Below are 21,207 nucleotides of genomic sequence, written 5' to 3'. Positions count from 1 at the left end.
AATAATTCAAATCGGATTGAATATTGCATAGTTTACTATTTCACCTCCGGCATACATGTGGGGCTGTGCCTAGGAAGTGTCCATGGAGTCTGGGCTTTCACACACCACAATGCCATCTCCACAACATGGACTACACTGAACCAAAGCTACACTAAGTAAATATTCCAGGTATGTTCTTCACTTGAGACATCTACTTCTAGATTTAGAATACTAATGATTCAAATCGGATTGAATATTGCATAGTTTACTATTCCACCTCCGGCATACATGTGGGGTGTGCCTAGGAAGTGTTCATGGAGTCTGGGCTTTCACACACCGCAATGCCATCTCCACAAGGACTACACTGAACCAAAGCTGCACTAAGTAAATATTCCAGATATGTTCTTCACTTGAGACATCTACTTCTAGATTTAGAATACGAATTCAGATCGGATTGAATAATGTATAGTTTACTATTCCACCGCCGGCATACATGTGGGGCTGTGCCTAGGAAGTGTCCATGGAGTCTGGGCTTTCACATACCACAATGCCATCTACACAAAGAGGGACTACACTGAACCAAAGCTACACTAAGTAAATATTCCAGGTATGTTCTTCACTTGAGACATCTACTTCTAGATTTAGAATACGAATAAGTCAGATCGGATTGAATATTGCATAGTTTACTATCCCACCTCTGGCATACATGTGGGGCTGTTCCTAGGAAGTGTCCATGGAGTCTGAGCTTTCACACACCGCAATGCCATCTCTGCAAGAGGGACTACACTGAACCAAAGCTACACTAAGTAAACATTCCAGGTATGTTCTTCACTTGAGACATCTACTTCTAGATTTAGAATAAGAATAATTCAGATCGGATTCAATATTGCATAGTTAACTATCCCACCTCCGGCATACATGTGGGGCTGTGCCTAGGAAGTGTCCATGGAGTCTGGGCTTTCACACACCGCAATGCCATCTCCACAACATGGACTACACTGAACCAAAGCTACACTAATATTCCAGGTATGTTCTTCACTTGAGACATCTACTTCTAGATTTAGAATACTAATAATTCAAATCGGATTGAATATTGCATAGTTTACTATTCCACCTCCGGCATACATGTGGGGTGTGCCTAGGAAGTGTTCATGGAGTCTGGGCTTTCACACACCGCAATGCCATCTCCACAAGGACTACACTGAACCAAAGCTGCACTAAGTAAATATTCCAGATATGTTCTTCACTTGAGACATCTACTTCTAGATTTAGAATACGAATAATTCAGATCGGATTGAATATTGCATAGTTTACTATTCCACCTCCGGCTTACATGTGGGGCTGTGCCTAGGAAGTGTCCATGGAGTCTGGGCTTTCACACACCGCAATGCCATCTCCACAAGAGGGACTACACTGAACCAAAGCTACACTAAGTAAATATTCCAGGTATGTTCTTCACTTGAGACATCTACTTCTAGATTTAGAATACGAATATTTCAAATCGGATTGAATATTGCATAGTTTACTATTCCACCTCAGGCATACATGTGGGGCTGGGCCTAGGAAGTGTCCATGGAGTCTGGGCATTCACACACCACAATGCCATCTCTGCAAGAGGGACTACACTGAACCAAAGCTACACTAAGTAAATATTCCAGGTATGTTCTTCACTTGAGACATCTACTTCTAGATTTAGAATACGAATAATTCAAATCGGATTGAATATTGCATAGATTACTATTCCACCTCCGGCATACATGTGGGGCTGTGCCTAGGAAGTGTCCATGGAGTCTGGGCTTTCACACACCACAATGCCATCTCCGCAAGAGGGACTACACCGAACCAAAGATACACTAAGTAAATATTCCAGATATGTTCTTCACTTGAGACATCTACTTCTAGATACAGAATACGAATAATTCAAATCGGATTGAATAGTGCATAGTTTACTATTCCATCTCTGAAATACATGTGGGGCTGTGCCTAGGAAGTGTCCATGGAGTCTGGGCTTTCACACACCGCAATGCCATCTCCACAAGAGGGGCTACACTGAACCAAAGCTACACTAAGCAAATATTTCAGGTATGTTCTTCACTTGAGACATCTACTTCTAGATTTAGAATATGAATAATTCAGATCGGATTGAATATTGCATAGTTTACTATTCCACCGCCGGCATACATGTGGGGCTGTGCCTAGGAAGTGTCCAGGGAGTCTGGGCTTTCACACACCACAATGCCATCTACACAAAGAGGGACTACACTGAACCAAAGCTAAACTAAGTAAATATTCCAGGTATGTTCTTAACTTGAGACATCTACTTCTAGATTTAGAATACGAATAAGTCAGATCGGATTGAATATTGCATAATTTACTATCCCACCTCCGGCATACATGTGGGGCTGTTCCTAGGAACTGTCCATGGAGTCTGGGCTTTCACACACCACAATGCCATCTCCACAAGAGGGACTACACTGAACCAAAGCTACACTAAGTAAATATTCCAGGTATGTTCTTCACTTGAGACATCTACTTCTAGATACAGAATACGAATAATTCAAATCGGATTGAATATTGCATAGTTTACTATTCCATCTCTGAAATACATGTGGGGCTGTGCCTAGGAAGTGTCAATGGAGTCTGGGCTTTAACACACCACAATGCCATCTCCGCAAGAGGGACTACACTGAACCAAAGCTACACTAAGTAAATATTCCAGGTATGTTCTTCACTTGAGACACCTACTTCTAGATTTAGAATACGAATAATTCAGATCGGATTCAATATTGCATAGTTAACTATCCCACCTCCGGCATACATGTGGGGCTGTGCCTAGGAAGTGTCCATGGAGTCTGGGCTTTCACACACCGCAATGCCATCTCCACAAGAGGGGCTACACTGAACCAAAGCTACACTAAGCAAATATTTCAGGTGTGTTCTTCACTTGAGACATCTACTTCTAGATTTAGAATACGAATAATTCAGATCGGATTGAATATTGCATAGTTTACTATTCCACCGCCGGCATACATGTGGGGCAGTGCCTAGGAAGTGTCCATGGAGTCTGGGCTTTCACACACCGCAATGCCATCTCCACAACATGGACTACACTGAACCAAAGCTACACTAAGTAAATATTCCAGATATGTTCTTCACTTGAGACATCTACTTCCAGATTTAAAATACTAATAATTCAAATCGGATTGAATATTGCATACTTTACTATCCCACCTCCAACATACATGTGGGGCTGTTCCTAGGAACTGTCCATGGAGTCTGGGCTTTCACACACCACAATGCCATCTCCACAAGAGGGACTACACTGAACCAAAGCTACACTAAGTAAATATTCCAGGTATGTTCTTCACTTGAGACATCTACTTCTAGATACAGAATACGAATAATTCAAATCGGATTGAATAGTGCATAGTTTACTATTCCATCTCTGAAATACATGTGGGGCTGTGCCTAGGAAGTGTCCATGGAGTCTGGGCTTTCACACACCGCAATGCCATCTCCACAAGAGGGGCTACACTGAACCAAAGCTACACTAAGCAAATATTTCAGGTATGTTCTTCACTTGAGACATCTACTTCTAGATTTAGAATACGAATAATTCAGATCGGATTGAATATTGCATAGTTTACTATTCCACCGCCGGCATACATGTGGGGCTGTGCCTAGGAAGTGTCCATGGAGTCTGGGCTTTCACATACCACAATGCCATCAACACAAAGAGGGACTACACTGAACCAAAGCTACACTAAGTAAATATTCCAGGTATGTTCTTCACTTGAGACATCTACTTCTAGATTTAGAATACGAATAAGTCAGATCGGATTGAATATTGCATAGTTTACTATCCCACCTCTGGCATACATGTGGGGCTGTTCCTAGGAAGTGTCCATGGAGTCTGAGCTTTCACACACCGCAATGCCATCTCTGCAAGAGGGACTACACTGAACCAAAGCTACACTAAGTAAATATTCCAGGTATGTTCTTCACTTGAGACATCTACTTCTAGATTTAGAATAAGAATAATTCAGATCGGATTCAATATTGCATAGTTAACTATCCCACCTCCGGCATACATGTGGGGCTGTGCCTAGGAAGTGTCCATGGAGTCTGGGCTTTCACACACCACAATGCCATCTCCGCAAGAGGGACTACACCGAACCAAAGATACACTAAGTAAATATTCCAGATATGTTCTTCACTTGAGACATCTACTTCTAGATTTAAAATACGAATAATTCAAATCGGATTGAATATTGCATAGTTTACTATTCCACCTCCGGCATACATGTGGGGCTGTGCCTAGGAAGTGTCCATGGAGTCTGGGCTTTCACACACCGCAATGCCATCTCCACAACATGGACTACACTGAACCAAAGCTACACTAATATTCCAGGTATGTTCTTCACTTGAGACATCTACTTCTAGATTTAGAATACTAATAATTCAAATCGGATTGAATATTGCATAGTTTACTATTCCACCTCCGGCATACATGTGGGGTGTGCCTAGGAAGTGTTCATGGAGTCTGGGCTTTCACACACCGCAATGCCATCTCCACAAGGACTACACTGAACCAAAGCTGCACTAAGTAAATATTCCAGATATGTTCTTCACTTGAGACATCTACTTCTAGATTTAGAATACGAATAATTCAGATCGGATTGAATATTGCATAGTTTACTATTCCACCTCCGGCATACATGTGGGGCTGTGCCTAGGAAGTGTCCATGGAGTCTGGGCTTTCACACACCGCAATGCCATCTCCACAAGAGGGACTACACTGAACCAAAGCTACACTAAGTAAATATTCCAGGTATGTTCTTCACTTGAGACATCTACTTCTAGATTTAGAATACGAATATTTCAAATCGGATTGAATATTGCATAGTTTACTATTCCACCTCAGGCATACATGTGGGGCTGGGCCTAGGAAGTGTCCATGGAGTCTGGGCATTCACACACCACAATGCCATCTCTGCAAGAGGGACTACACTGAACCAAAGCTACACTAAGTAAATATTCCAGGTATGTTCTTCACTTGAGACATCTACTTCTAGATTTAGAATACGAATAATTCAAATCGGATTGAATGTTGCATAGATTACTATTCCACCTCCGGCATACATGTGGGGCTGTGCCTAGGAAGTGTCCATGGAGTCTGGGCTTTCACACACCACAATGCCATCTCCGCAAGAGGGACTACACCGAACCAAAGATACACTAAGTAAATATTCCAGATATGTTCTTCACTTGAGACATCTACTTCTAGATACAGAATACGAATAATTCAAATCGGATAGAATAGTGCATAGTTTACTATTCCATCTCTGAAATACATGTGGGGCTGTGCCTAGGAAGTGTCCATGGAGTCTGGGCTTTCACACACCGCAATGCCATCTCCACAAGAGGGGCTACACTGAACCAAAGCTACACTAAGCAAATATTTCAGGTATGTTCTTCACTTGAGACATCTACTTCTAGATTTAGAATACGAATAATTCAGATCGGATTGAATATTGCATAGTTTACTATTCCACCGCCGGCATACATGTGGGGCTGTGCCTAGGAAGTGTCCAGGGAGTCTGGGCTTTCACACACCACAATGCCATCTACACAAAGAGGGACTACACTGAACCAAAGCTAAACTAAGTAAATATTCCAGGTATGTTCTTAACTTGAGACATCTACTTCTAGATTTAGAATACGAATAAGTCAGATCGGATTGAATATTGCATAATTTACTATCCCACCTCCGGCATACATGTGGGGCTGTTCCTAGGAACTGTCCATGGAGTCTGGGCTTTCACACACCACAATGCAATCTCCACAAGAGGGACTACACTGAACCAAAGCTACACTAAGTAAATATTCCAGGTATGTTCTTCACTTGAGACATCTACTTCTAGATACAGAATACGAATAATTCAAATCGGATTGAATATTGCATAGTTTACTATTCCATCTCTGAAATACATGTGGGGCTGTGCCTAGGAAGTGTCAATGGAGTCTGGGCTTTAACACACCACAATGCCATCTCCGCAAGAGGGACTACACTGAACCAAAGCTACACTAAGTAAATATTCCAGGTATGTTCTTCACTTGAGACACCTACTTCTAGATTTAGAATACGAATAATTCAGATCGGATTCAATATTGCATAGTTAACTATCCCACCTCCGGCATACATGTGGGGCTGTGCCTAGGAAGTGTCCATGGAGTCTGGGCTTTCACACACCACAATGCCATCTCCGCAAGAGGGACTACACCGAACCAAAGATACACTAAGTAAATATTCCAGATATGTTCTTCACTTGAGACATCTACTTCTAGATTTAAAATACGAATAATTCAAATCGGATTGAATATTGCATAGTTTACTATTTCACCTCCGGCATACATGTGGGGCTGTGCCTAGGAAGTGTCCATGGAGTCTGGGCTTTCACACACCGCAATGCCATCTCCACAACATGGACTACACTGAACCAAAGCTACACTAAGTAAATATTCCAGGTATGTTCTTCACTTGAGACATCTACTTCTAGATTTAGAATACTAATGATTCAAATCGGATTGAATATTGCATAGTTTACTATTTCACCTCCGGCATACATGTGGGGCTGTGCCTAGGAAGTGTCCATGGAGTCTGGGCTTTCACACACCGCAATGCCATCTCCACAACATGGACTACACTGAACCAAAGCTACACTAAGTAAATATTCCAGGTATGTTCTTCACTTGAGACATCTACTTCTAGATTTAGAATACTAATAATTCAAATCGGATTGAATATTGCATAGTTTACTATTCCACCTCCGGCATACATGTGGGGCTGTGCCTAGGAAGTGTCCATGGAGTCTGGGCTTTCACACACCACAATGCCATCTCCGCAAGAGGGACTACACCGAACCAAAGATACACTAAGTAAATATTCCAGATATGTTCTTCACTTGAGACATCTACTTCTAGATTTAGAATACTAATAATTCAAATCGGATTGAATATTGCATAGTTTACTATTCCACCTCCGGCATACATGTGGGGTGTGCCTAGGAAGTGTTCATGGAGTCTGGGCTTTCACACACCGCAATGCCATCTCCACAAGGACTACACTGAACCAAAGCTGCACTAAGTAAATATTCCAGATATGTTCTTCAGTTGAGACATCTACTTCTAGATTTAGAATAAGAATAATTCAGATCGGATTCAATATTGCATAGTTAACTATCCCACCTCCGGCATACATGTGGGGCTGTGCCTAGGAAGTGTCCATGGAGTCTGGGCTTTCACACACCACAATGCCATCTCCGCAAGAGGGACTACACCGAACCAAAGATACACTAAGTAAATATTCCAGATATGTTCTTCACTTGAGACATCTACTTCTAGATTTAAAATACGAATAATTCAAATCGGATTGAATATTGCATAGTTTACTATTCCACCTCCGGCATACATGTGGGGCTGTGCCTAGGAAGTGTCCATGGAGTCTGGGCTTTCACACACCGCAATGCCATCTCCACAACATGGACTACACTGAACCAAAGCTACACTAAGTAAATATTCCAGGTATGTTCTTCACTTGAGACATCTACTTCTAGATTTAGAATACTAATAATTCAAATCGGATTGAATATTGCATAGTTTACTATTCCACCTCCGGCATACATGTGGGGTGTGCCTAGGAAGTGTTCATGGAGTCTGGGCTTTCACACACCGCAATGCCATCTCCACAAGGACTACACTGAACCAAAGCTGCACTAAGTAAATATTCCAGATATGTTCTTCAGTTGAGACATCTACTTCTAGATTTAGAATACGAATAATTCAGATCGGATTGAATATTGCATAGTTTACTATTCCACCTCCGGCATACATGTGGGGCTGTGCCTAGGAAGTGTCCATGGAGTCTGGGCTTTCACACACCGCAATGCCATCTCCACAAGAGGGACTACACTGAACCAAAGCTACACTAAGTAAATATTCCAGGTATGTTCTTCACTTGAGACATCTACTTCTAGATTTAGAATACGAATATTTCAAATCGGATTGAATATTGCATAGTTTACTATTCCACCTCAGGAATACATGTGGGGCTGGGCCTAGGAAGTGTCCATGGAGTCTGGGCATTCACACACTGCAATGCCATCTCTGCAAGAGGGACTACACTGAACCAAAGCTACACTAAGTAAATATTCCAGGTATGTTCTTCACTTGAGACATCTACTTCTAGATTTAGAATACGAATAATTCAAATCGGATTGAATATTGCATAGATTACTATTCCACCTCCGGCATACATGTGGGGTGTGCCTAGGAAGTGTCCATGGAGTCTGGGCTTTCACACACCGCAATGCCATCTCCACAAGAGGGACCACACTGAACCAAAGCTACACTAAGTAAATATTCCAGGTATGTTCTTCACTTGAGACATCTAATTCTAGATTTAGAATACGAATAATTCAAATCGGATTGAATATTGCATAGATTACTATTCCACCTCCGGCATACATGTGGGGCTGTGGCTAGGAAGTGTCCATGGAGTCTGGGCTTTCACACACCCCAATGCCATCTCCACAAGAGGGACTACACTGAACCAAAGCTACACTAAGTAAATATTCCAGGTATGTTCTTCACTTGAGACATCTACTTCTAGATTTAGAATACGAATAATTCAGATCGGATTGAATATTGCATAGTTTACTATTCCACCTCCGGCATACATGTGGGGTGTGCCTAGGAAGTGTCCATGGAGTCTGGGCTTTCACACACCGCAATGCCATCTCCACAAGAGGGACTACACTGAACCAAAGCTACACTAAGTAAATATTCCAGATATGTTCTTCACTTGAGACATATACTTCTAGATATAGAATACGAATAATTCAAATCGGATTGAATATTGCAGAGTTTACTATTCCATCTCTAAAATACATGTGGGGCTGTGCCTAGGAAGTGTCAATGGAGTCTGGGCTTTAACACACCACAATGCCATCTCCGCAAGAGGGACTACACTGAACCAAAGCTACACTAAGTAAATATTCCAGGTATGTTCTTCACTTGAGACATCTACTTCTAGATTTAGAATACGAATAATTCAGATCGGAATCAATATTGCATAGTTAACTATCCCACCTCCGGCATACATGTGGGGCTGTGCCTAGGAAGTGTCCATGGAGTCTGGGCTTTCACACACCACAATGCCATCTCCGCAAGAGGGACTACACCGAACCAAAGATACACTAAGTAAATATTCCAGATATGTTCTTCACTTGAGACATCTACTTCTAGATTTAAAATAAGAATAATTCAAATCGGATTGAATATTGCATAGTTTACTATTCCACCTCCGGCATACATGTGGGGCTGTGCCTAGGAAGTGTCCATGGAGTCTGGGCTTTCACACACCACAATGCCATTTCCGCAAGAGGGACTACACCGAACCAAAGATACACTAAGTAAATATTCCAGATATGTTCTTCACTTGAGACATCTACTTCTAGATTTAAAATACGAATAATTCAAATCGGATTGAATATTGCATAGTTTACTATTCCACCTCCGGCATACATGTGGGGCTGTGCCTAGGAAGTGTCCATGGAGTCTGGGCTTTCACACACCGCAATGCCATCTCCACAACATGGACTACACTGAACCAAAGCTACACTAAGTAAATATTCCAGGTATGTTCTTCACTTGAGACATCTACTTCTAGATTTAGAATACGAATAATTCACATCGGATTGAATATTGCATAGTTTACTATTCCAACTCCGGCATACATGTGGGGCGTGCCTAGGAAGTGTCCATGGAGTCTGGGCTTTCACACACCGCAATGCCATCTCCATAAGAGGGACTACACTGAACCAAAGCTACACTAAGTAAATATTCTAGGTATGCACTTCACTTGAGACATCTACTTCTAGATTTAGAATACGAATAATTCAAATCGGATTGAATATTGCATAGTTTACTATTCCACCTCCGGCATACATGTGGGGCTGTGCCTGGGATGTGTCCATGGAGTCTGGGCTTTCACACACCACAATGTCATCTCCACAAGAGGGACTACACTGAACCAAAGCTACACTAAGTAAATATTCCAGGTACGTTCTTCACTTGAGACATCTACTTCTAGATTTAGAATACGAATAATTCAAATCGGATTGAATATTGCATAGTTTACTATTCCACCTCCGGCATACATGTGGGGCTGTGCCTGGGAAGTGTCCATGGAGTCTGGGCTTTCACACACCACAATGCCATCTCCACAAGAGGGACTACACTGAACCAAAGCTACACTAAGTAAATATTCCAGGTACGTTCTTCACTTGAGACATCTACTTCTAGATTTAGAATACGAATAAGTCAGATCGGATTGAATATTGCATAATTTACTATCCCACCTCCGGCATACATGTGGGGCTGTTCCTAGGAACTGTCCATGGAGTCTGGGCTTTCACACACCACAATGCCATCTCCACAAGAGGGACTACACTGAACCAAAGCTACACTAAGTAAATATTCCAGGTATGTTCTTCACTTGAGACATCTACTTCTAGATACAGAATACGAATAATTCAAATCGGATTGAATATTGCATAGTTTACTATTCCATCTCTGAAATACATGTGGGGCTGTGCCTAGGAAGTGTCAATGAAGTCTGGGCTTTAACACACCACAATGCCATCTCCGCAAGAGGGACTACACTGAACCAAAGCTACACTAAGTAAATATTCCAGGTATGTTCTTCACTTGAGACACCTACTTCTAGATTTAGAATACGAATAATTCAGATCGGATTCAATATTGCATAGTTAACTATCCCACCTCCGGCATACATGTGGGGCTGTGCCTAGGAAGTGTCCATGGAGTCTGGGCTTTCACACACCACAATGCCATCTCCGCAAGAGGGACTACACCGAACCAAAGATACACTAAGTAAATATTCCAGATATGTTCTTCACTTGAGACATCTACTTCTAGATTTAAAATACGAATAATTCAAATCGGATTGAATATTGCATAGTTTACTATTTCACCTCCGGCATACATGTGGGGCTGTGCCTAGGAAGTGTCCATGGAGTCTGGGCTTTCACACACCGCAATGCCATCTCCACAACATGGACTACACTGAACCAAAGCTACACTAAGTAAATATTCCAGGTATGTTCTTCACTTGAGACATCTACTTCTAGATTTAGAATACTAATGATTCAAATTGGATTGAATATTGCATAGTTTACTATTTCACCTCCGGCATACATGTGGGGCTGTGCCTAGGAAGTGTCCATGGAGTCTGGGCTTTCACACACCGCAATGCCATCTCCACAACATGGACTACACTGAACCAAAGCTACACTAAGTAAATATTCCAGGTATGTTCTTCACTTGAGACATCTACTTCTAGATTTAGAATACTAATGATTCAAATCGGATTGAATATTGCATAGTTTACTATTCCACCTCCGGCATACATGTGGGGTGTGCCTAGGAAGTGTTCATGGAGTCTGGGCTTTCACACACCGCAATGCCATCTCCACAAGGACTACACTGAGCCAAAGCTGCACTAAGTAAATATTCCAGATATGTTCTTCACTTGAGACATCTACTTCTAGATTTAGAATACGAATAATTCAGATCGGATTGAATAATGTATAGTTTACTATTCCACCGCCGGCATACATGTGGGGCTGTGCCTAGGAAGTGTCCATGGAGTCTGGGCTTTCACATACCACAATGCCATCTACACAAAGAGGGACTACACTGAACCAAAGCTACACTAAGTAAATATTCCAGGTATGTTCTTCACTTGAGACATCTACTTCTAGATTTAGAATACGAATAAGTCAGATCGGATTGAATACTGCATAGTTTACTATCCCACCTCTGGCATACATGTGGGGCTGTTCCTAGGAAGTGTCCATGGAGTCTGGGCTTTCACACACCGCAATGCCATCTCTGCAAGAGGGACTACACTGAACCAAAGCTACACTAAGTAAATATTCCAGGTATGTTCTTCACTTGAGACATCTACTTCTAGATTTAGAATAAGAATAATTCAGATCGGATTCAATATTGCATAGTTAACTATCCCACCTCCGGCATACATGTGGGGCTGTGCCTAGGAAGTGTCCATGGAGTCTGGGCTTTCACACACCACAATGCCATCTCCGCAAGAGGGACTACACCGAACCAAAGATACACTAAGTAAATATTCCAGATATGTTCTTCACTTGAGACATCTACTTCTAGATTTAAAATACGAATAATTCAAATCGGATTGAATATTGCATAGTTTACTATTCCACCTCCGGCATACATGTGGGGCTGTGCCTAGGAAGTGTCCATGGAGTCTGGGCTTTCACACACCGCAATGCCATCTCCACAACATGGACTACACTGAACCAAAGCTACACTAAGTAAATATTCCAGGTATGTTCTTCACTTGAGACATCTACTTCTAGATTTAGAATACTAATAATTCAAATCGGATTGAATATTGCATAGTTTACTATTCCACCTCCGGCATACATGTGGGGTGTGCCTAGGAAGTGTTCATGGAGTCTGGGCTTTCACACACCGCAATGCCATCTCCACAAGGACTACACTGAACCAAAGCTGCACTAAGTAAATATTCCAGATATGTTCTTCACTTGAGACATCTACTTCTAGATTTAGAATACGAATAATTCAGATCGGATTGAATATTGCATAGTTTACTATTCCACCTCCGGCATACATGTGGGGCTGTGCCTAGGAAGTGTCCATGGAGTCTGGGCTTTCACACACCGCAATGCCATCTCCACAAGAGGGACTACACTGAACCAAAGCTACACTAAGTAAATATTCCAGGTATGTTCTTCACTTGAGACATCTACTTCTAGATTTAAAATACGAATATTTCAAATCGGATTGAATATTGCATAGTTTACTATTCCACCTCAGGCATACATGTGGGGCTGGGCCTAGGAAGTGTCCATGGAGTCTGGGCATTCACACACTGCAATGCCATCTCTGCAAGAGGGACTACACTGAACCAAAGCTACACTAAGTAAATATTCCAGGTATGTTCTTCACTTGAGACATCTACTTCTAGATTTAGAATACGAATAATTCAAATCGGATTGAATATTGCATAGATTACTATTCCACCTCCGGCATACATGTGGGGTGTGCCTAGGAAGTGTCCATGGAGTCTGGGCTTTCACACACCGCAATGCCATCTCCACAAGAGGGACTACACTGAACCAAAGCTACACTAAGTAAATATTCCAGGTATGTTCTTCACTTGAGACATCTAATTCTAGATTTAGAATACGAATAATTCAAATCGGATTGAATATTGCATAGATTACTATTCCACCTCCGGCATACATGTGGGGCTGTGGCTAGGAAGTGTCCATGGAGTCTGGGCTTTCACACACCCCAATGCCATCTCCACAAGAGGGACTACACTGAACCAAAGCTACACTAAGTAAATATTCCAGGTATGTTCTTCACTTGAGACATCTACTTCTAGATTTAGAATACGAATAATTCAGATCGGATTGAATATTGCATAGTTTACTATTCCACCTCCGGCATACATGTGGGGTGTGCCTAGGAAGTGTCCATGGAGTCTGGGCTTTCACACACCGCAATGCCATCTCCACAAGAGGGACTACACTGAACCAAAGCTACACTAAGTAAATATTCCAGATATGTTCTTCACTTGAGACATATACTTCTAGATATAGAATACGAATAATTCAAATCGGATTGAATATTGCAGAGTTTACTATTCCATCTCTAAAATACATGTGGGGCTGTGCCTAGGAAGTGTCAATGGAGTCTGGGCTTTAACACACCACAATGCCATCTCCGCAAGAGGGACTACACTGAACCAAAGCTACACTAAGTAAATATTCCAGGTATGTTCTTCACTTGAGACATCTACTTCTAGATTTAGAATACGAATAATTCAGATCGGAATCAATATTGCATAGTTAACTATCCCACCTCCGGCATACATGTGGGGCTGTGCCTAGGAAGTGTCCATGGAGTCTGGGCTTTCACACACCACAATGCCATCTCCGCAAGAGGGACTACACCGAACCAAAGATACACTAAGTAAATATTCCAGATATGTTCTTCACTTGAGACATCTACTTCTAGATTTAAAATAAGAATAATTCAAATCGGATTGAATATTGCATAGTTTACTATTCCACCTCCGGCATACATGTGGGGCTGTGCCTAGGAAGTGTCCATGGAGTCTGGGCTTTCACACACCACAATGCCATTTCCGCAAGAGGGACTACACCGAACCAAAGATACACTAAGTAAATATTCCAGATATGTTCTTCACTTGAGACATCTACTTCTAGATTTAAAATACGAATAATTCAAATCGGATTGAATATTGCATAGTTTACTATTCCACCTCCGGCATACATGTGGGGCTGTGCCTAGGAAGTGTCCATGGAGTCTGGGCTTTCACACACCGCAATGCCATCTCCACAACATGGACTACACTGAACCAAAGCTACACTAAGTAAATATTCCAGGTATGTTCTTCACTTGAGATATCTACTTCTAGATTTAGAATACGAATAATTCACATCGGATTGAATATTGCATAGTTTACTATTCCAACTCCGGCATACATGTGGGGCGTGCCTAGGAAGTGTCCATGGAGTCTGGGCTTTCACACACCGCAATGCCATCTCCATAAGAGGGACTACACTGAACCAAAGCTACACTAAGTAAATATTCTAGGTATGCACTTCACTTGAGACATCTACTTCTAGATTTAGAATACGAATAATTCAAATCGGATTGAATATTGCATAGTTTACTATTCCACCTCCGGCATACATGTGGGGCTGTGCCTGGGATGTGTCCATGGAGTCTGGGCTTTCACACACCACAATGTCATCTCCACAAGAGGGACTACACTGAACCAAAGCTACACTAAGTAAATATTCCAGGTACGTTCTTCACTTGAGACATCTACTTCTAGATTTAGAATACGAATAATTCAAATCGGATTGAATATTGCATAGTTTACTATTCCACCTCCGGCATACATGTGGGGCTGTGCCTGGGAAGTGTCCATGGAGTCTGGGCTTTCACACACCACAATGCCATCTCCACAAGAGGGACTACACTGAACCAAAGCTACACTAAGTAAATATTCCAGGTACGTTCTTCACTTGAGACATCTACTTCTAGATTTAGAATACGAATAATTCAGATCGGATTGAATATTGCATAGTTTACTATTCCACCTCCGGCATACATGTGGGGATGTGCCTAGGAAGTGTCCATGGAGTCTGGGCTTTCACACACCACAATGCCATCTAAACAAGAGGAACTACACTGAACCAAAGCTACCCTAAGTAAATATTCCAGGTATGTTCTTCACTTGAGACATCAACTTCTAGATTTAGAATACGAATAATTCAGATCGGATTGAATAATGCATAGTTTACTATTCCACCGCCGGCATACATGTGGGGCTGTGCCTAGGAAGTGTCCATGGAGTCTGGGCTTTCACACACTGCAATGCCATCTCTACAAGAGGGGCTACACTGAACCGAAGCTACACTAAGTAAATATTCCAGGTATGTTCTTCACTTGAGACATCTACTTCTAGATTTAGAATACGAATAATTCAGATCGGAGTGAATATTGCATAGTTTACTATTCCACCTCCGGCATACATGTGGGGCTGTGCCTAGGAAGTGTCCATGGAGTCTGGGCTTTCACACACCACAATGCCATCTAAACAAGAGGAACTACACTGAACCAAAGCTACCCTAAGTAAATATTCCAGGTATGTTCTTCACTTGAGACATCAACTTCTAGATTTAGGATATGAATAATTCAGATCGGATTGAATATTGCATAGTTTACTATCCCACCTCCGGCATACATGTGGGGCTGTGCCTCGGAAGTGTCCATGGAGTCTGGGCTTTCACACACCATAATGCCATGTCCGCTGGAGGGACTACACTGAACCAAAGCTACACTAAGTAAATATTCCAGATATGTTATTCACTTGAGACATCTACATTTAGATTTCGAATACGAATAATTGAAATTGAATTGAATATTGCATAGTTTACTATTCCACGTAATATTCGAAATGATCGAATATTCACACAAGCTTATTAATTTCAAACAGTGGTATAGACCAAGTATCAGTACATCGAGTAACAATATTTGCAGTCCAATGAGATGCAAGCTGTGCCAAGAACTTACTAACACCTGTCGCAGAAAACTATATTAAGTGTTTGCCACAAATGGAATCCTTAGATATTGTGACGTGGCGGCCAGCCGTACGATGGACAAGAGATGATTTAATATCCGCTGGTCTAGAGCGAGCGCTCCGTCCCGAAGCCACTGCCAGCGTTTTCTTTGTTACATTACCCAGGGCCACCGAGCAATTGCCCCAATGAGAGAGAAATAACTAGGATAAGAATAAGAATGCAGTGGAGTGCATATGGCAGATTGTCTCTGATTATGAATGGCAATTTACCAATATCCCTCAAGAGAAAAGGGCGCAACAGCTGTATCTTACCGGTACTTGCCTATGGTGCAGGTAACGAAAAGGGTTCAGCTTAAGTTTTAAGTTAAAGACAACGCAGCGGGCCATGGAAGGAAAATGCCGCTGCCGCCGCCGCCGCCGCCGCTGCTGCTGCTATCTTTTGGAAACCGCAAAAGTGTTTTGGACAAGCCCTACTCTCGCTAAACCGGACACAGAGTGCCAGAAAACGCACGACAACCTGGACTCATCAGGAGCCAGAAACGACAGTGTGCTTATGACAAGCCTAGCTCATCCAAGTCTACTACAAGGTTAAAACTGATGCAATACTGACTGGCTAACTTTTCTCGCTTGATTCTGCTTTGTAATTCAACTTTTATAATTCACTCATTGTATAAGAGGCTTCAAAACACGTGGCAACTGTCTACCGCTTCAGTCTACAACCCGTGGTGTCACTTCCATGCTGGCTGTTTTCGTACACCTGACATTCCTTGTCCCTTGTTTATTTCCATTCTCAAGAAATGAAAGACTGGCTCCCATGAAGTTGCCGCCACTGACAAAGGAGAGTGAGATTATGGTGATACTTTAAACAAGCGCAATTCTCCCCCCCAATTCCCCCAGAAGTAGTCCTCTGCATAAAGGAAAAAACCTAGGAGGGAGGGTTACGCGACATTTTTGAAGCCTGGCCACAGAAAATATAATGGAAAGCATGACTGGAAAGAGGCCCTCACGGGACAAGGCAGCAGTAGCTCCTAGCTGAATTTCAATTTGGCTCGCTGCGCTGGCAGCGCTGCTCTACGCCTGTGCTCAGGATATGAGATGCATAGTACGTGCAGCCCAGTGAACTCAATGGGCCGTGAGGTTAGTGTGCCATTGTGTTTCGTGAAGCGTGACTCGTTCACCTCTGGTCTGCCATGAAATGCTGCGTGCCATGATGCAAGAACCACAGAGAAGAATGCCATTTGGGGCTTCGGTGTATCGGTGAGTATTCTGTGCATACTCCATCCACATTACTTACGAATCCGTTGATGAAAAAATTAGATGCTGTTTTTCACAGTGCACCCAAAAACACTGAGAACAGTGCAGCATTTGTAAATGAAGTAATGGAGGTATGCATTCTGGTGGAGCAGCCACGTTCACTAAAAAACACTATGAACCCTCCTGGCTAGTAACTATGGAAGGCCTAATTGCCAAGATTCACTGCATAAAATGGCCCTTGGAGAGAAAAGGCAGCCAGAGGAGGCTGAGCGTGTGACGTCCACACTCCCTCTTAGTTCCTTTATTTTTTCCTTCGTGATGCCGCCATACTGGATGAAGTGGGATGCCCCCTCCAAGTTGTGAGAATCATCAACAGCTATCCCTCATAGAGCTGTTACTCGCTCCTCATACCAAACCAGCTGGTGTACCCAATGTCAAAAACAGAAATAGCATGCAGATTCATGTTATCCACAATTAGCTGGGACACGAGCTGTGCAGTGTTGCAAAGAATAGCTGCAAAGCTGCTTCAGTGTGGGCCTTCATAGAGCAAAAGTGTCTGTGTTGCGAGAATTAGCTGAAGGAGTGTCTTCTGCGTCAACTGTGCTGTGCAGAACATGAAATGTTTTGCAAAAGTTTGGTGCCAATGGAAAACAGCAAACATTATCCAATAGGTACATGGAAAGGCACTGTGGACTAAGGGACATCTTGCAGCTATCTTCCACATCCACAGTGGTCATATTATGCGGTTCCCTTCTCTGGTGAGTGTGCTTGTGTGTGCATGCACGTGCGGTATACATACACAGTGAATCTTATCACATGGAAGCGCTAGAGTGCCAGCTCACAACACAAGAGAAAGCAAAGCTGTGCATAGTGATGGTGGCACTCTGTTCACACATTGCTGTCATTGTGAGGAAAATGTCTTATGGGTGGCACAAGTCTGAAAGAGTGATACAAGTCTGAAAATTGCTAAGTGATGACAATGTGGCATGCACTGTGATCGGCAGCCTAATCGCTCGTGAAGACACCAATGTCGGTTGTGCAGGCGGCGCCAAGAGTGCACTCCACACTCCCCTCCATATTTCTGAGTGCAGGTGTGGAAGCTATGAACAACACTGCTAAGATGTTCTCTTCTGATGAATGCAATGCTGGAGGGGTGTTTATATCGGCACCTTCTGCGACACGCTAAGCCATGCTGCTGTGAAGTGCAAATCGCAGCTTACAAATTCAAATTATTCTGGCACACAAGTGATGGCGAGTCAAAGCGTTTTTTTTTTTTTTTGTCCTTCTTGGAATTTGAAAAAGCATTTCCTTGTGGGTCTTTGAGGGCTCAATTAGGAATGGTGGAATGAATATCTGCTTGCTTCACTCAGTGCTTCTCAATTAAAGCCAACCAGATAAAAGATGGTCCATGGTTTAAGGCGGTTTAACATCCCCAAGAGACTCTGGCTGTGAGGGATGCTGTAGTGAAAGGCCCCGGAATTATTTCGACCACCTGGGGTTCTTTAACGTGCACTCACATTGCACAGTACACAGGCCTCTATAATTTCGCCTCCTTCGAAATTCAACCACCGCGGCCAGGCCCTTGTCCTTTGGGTCAGCAGCTGAGTGCCATAACCACTGAGCCCCCTGGCGGCTCAGACACACAAGCGGACAAACAACGCTTGTGCTTGTCATTCCTCTTCTTGCGTGTCCTCGTTCCAGCCACGCACAGGTTTGTTAAGTATGGATCACCAACTGGTCCAAAAATTATTTCTGGGAAGGTGCAAGTCTGCATAAAGTACAAACCAGCTGCTTCCACAATAACAAAAAATGGGCACAGCTCCAACAATGACTCACCAGCAGGTAGGGGCCCTTGGCTGCCCAGTCACGGGAGGAACCCGAGCCGTACTCCTTGCCTGCCAACACCATGAGCGGTGGGGCACCCTCACGCTTGTAGCGCTCGGCCGCATCAAAGATGTCCATCTGCATGGGTAATGTCATCACTCTGTGCGTCCCATGGCCCCTCCCTAGTGTCTGGGCCACACCACAGCACAAGGGGGAGAGAGGAGGAATTTTTTATGGCCTCTTCTGAGCTGCTGAGGTGAACTGCCCCACAGCCACAGCACCTTTTCAAGTAAGGGAGGACTGGCTTTCAAGTTTATTGCAATAAATGGCCAAAAATCCTTTTTTTTTTTTTCAAAATCATTGCATCTGTCTGTATGCCTCGTTTTCTCATGAAGTTTCATAGCTGAAATCCACCGGGAAGAAATCTAAAAAATTCTTTCGGGCACTGCGGTGACACTGCATATTAGGAAAATGCTTGTAAAATCATCAAAAAATCATCGGCGCGCAGCATCTTGGTGTACTGCCAAGGTCTGCGCTGCGGGCAATGTGAAACTGAAGAATGTGCTGAGAAAATCTAATGCTTAAAAAAAGTAAATTCTCAAAGACAAAGGGGGTGGATTCATTATGCAAGTAAATACAATCAGTTTGAAAGCATTACTATTGTGCAGAAAAAGCTTAATCAAAATTTATCAAATAATAAGAAAGGTATGAAAACCGTGCCCCAGCACTTAAACTTGTAATGCTTCACTCCACCACAGCGCACCAACATGGATGCACCAACACGGATGGATTGGACAGTGACAACAAACTCAGCCTGGACTTTTTCTTATCTATAGAAAGTCACAAAATCGAATGTCCTTTCCATGTGAACGTAGAGGTGTCCCGCAAATATTTTGCAGCAAAAGCTGAATGGTTTTACTAGCCATGACCTTTTTAAGGTGAAAAACTTGGACGAAGTGATCAAGTCTTTTAGATACAGACCTGGCACCGAGTTTCCAGCAACTTTCATTGACATAAAAAATTTATGCTGTTAAAGAGACATTAAAGGTAAACAACAAACTAAACAAAATGGATAGATTCTTCGGGAATACTACCGACGTTCCTTCTACGTGAAAAGTTGGCTGCGTGGCTGAGAAAACTAGAAATATAAGTCCTTAAACTCTTCCACATTCAAAGCGCCTGCAAAAAAAATGAACTACCGTAATGTCATTTCTATGACGTCTTTATAGTGAAGCTCACCGATCAATCGCAGGCACCACTTCTAAAGACCGGAAACACGACCGGAAACCGAAAATCAAAAGTCAACAGATCAGTGGTCACAGTAGCAAGGTGCAAGCGCAGGCTGGCTGCCTCAGCACTCCACTATTCAATGGGGGCTCTTCGCTGCATCGCGTGCATCTGTGTCTTGTTGCAACACATGCGTACAGTAGAAATAGGCTCCGTGGGTGCAAAAGAAGCTGTGTGAAGTTGTAGAGTGCAGTTGCAGACTGCAGAGAAGCTGCTGATCGTGCTCACTCATATATATTTATTTATTTATTTTTTATTTATTTAAAATACCTTACAGGCCCCATGGGGGCATTGTGTAAGGGGGGTTACAGAGTAAGCAGCCTTCTAAAGTGGTATACAAAAGATACACCTCAATACAGGGCTCATCAACATTACTACCAAGATAAAAACATGAAACAGGAACAACTGTAGTAATGAAAGGCCACAAAGGTACACTTAAGGAAATAACATGAGTAAAACTTAACGTGAGGCATTAATACTAGAAAGTAAAATACACAAAGAATGAACATATCAGGGAGTACAATTCTTGAAGTGATATCCAGGGAAAAACACGCAAAAGAGCAATAATATATACAGGTCATACAAGTGAACAC

At 42.6% G+C, this 21,207-nt stretch overlaps 1 protein-coding gene across 6 annotated transcripts in view; it reads right to left on the bottom strand.

The window, feature by feature from the left end:
* Nucleotides 1–21,207, bottom strand: part of LOC144094185 (cytoplasmic aconitate hydratase-like) — a 393,589-nt gene that overhangs the window by 197,830 nt on the left and 174,552 nt on the right. For all 6 annotated transcript variants that reach the window (XM_077628105.1, XM_077628107.1, XM_077628108.1 and 3 more), the window contains one exon: nt 19,340–19,465. In XM_077628105.1, coding sequence (XP_077484231.1) covers nt 19,340–19,465 — 126 coding nt within the window. The remainder of the gene's footprint in view (nt 1–19,339; nt 19,466–21,207) is intronic.

Source organism: Amblyomma americanum, chromosome 6 (assembly GCF_052857255.1).
Source record: "Amblyomma americanum isolate KBUSLIRL-KWMA chromosome 6, ASM5285725v1, whole genome shotgun sequence".
Lineage (NCBI taxonomy): Eukaryota > Metazoa > Arthropoda > Arachnida > Ixodida > Ixodidae > Amblyomma > Amblyomma americanum.
Note: the sequence above shows the minus strand (reverse complement) of the source record. Positions and strands in the feature narration are given on the sequence as shown.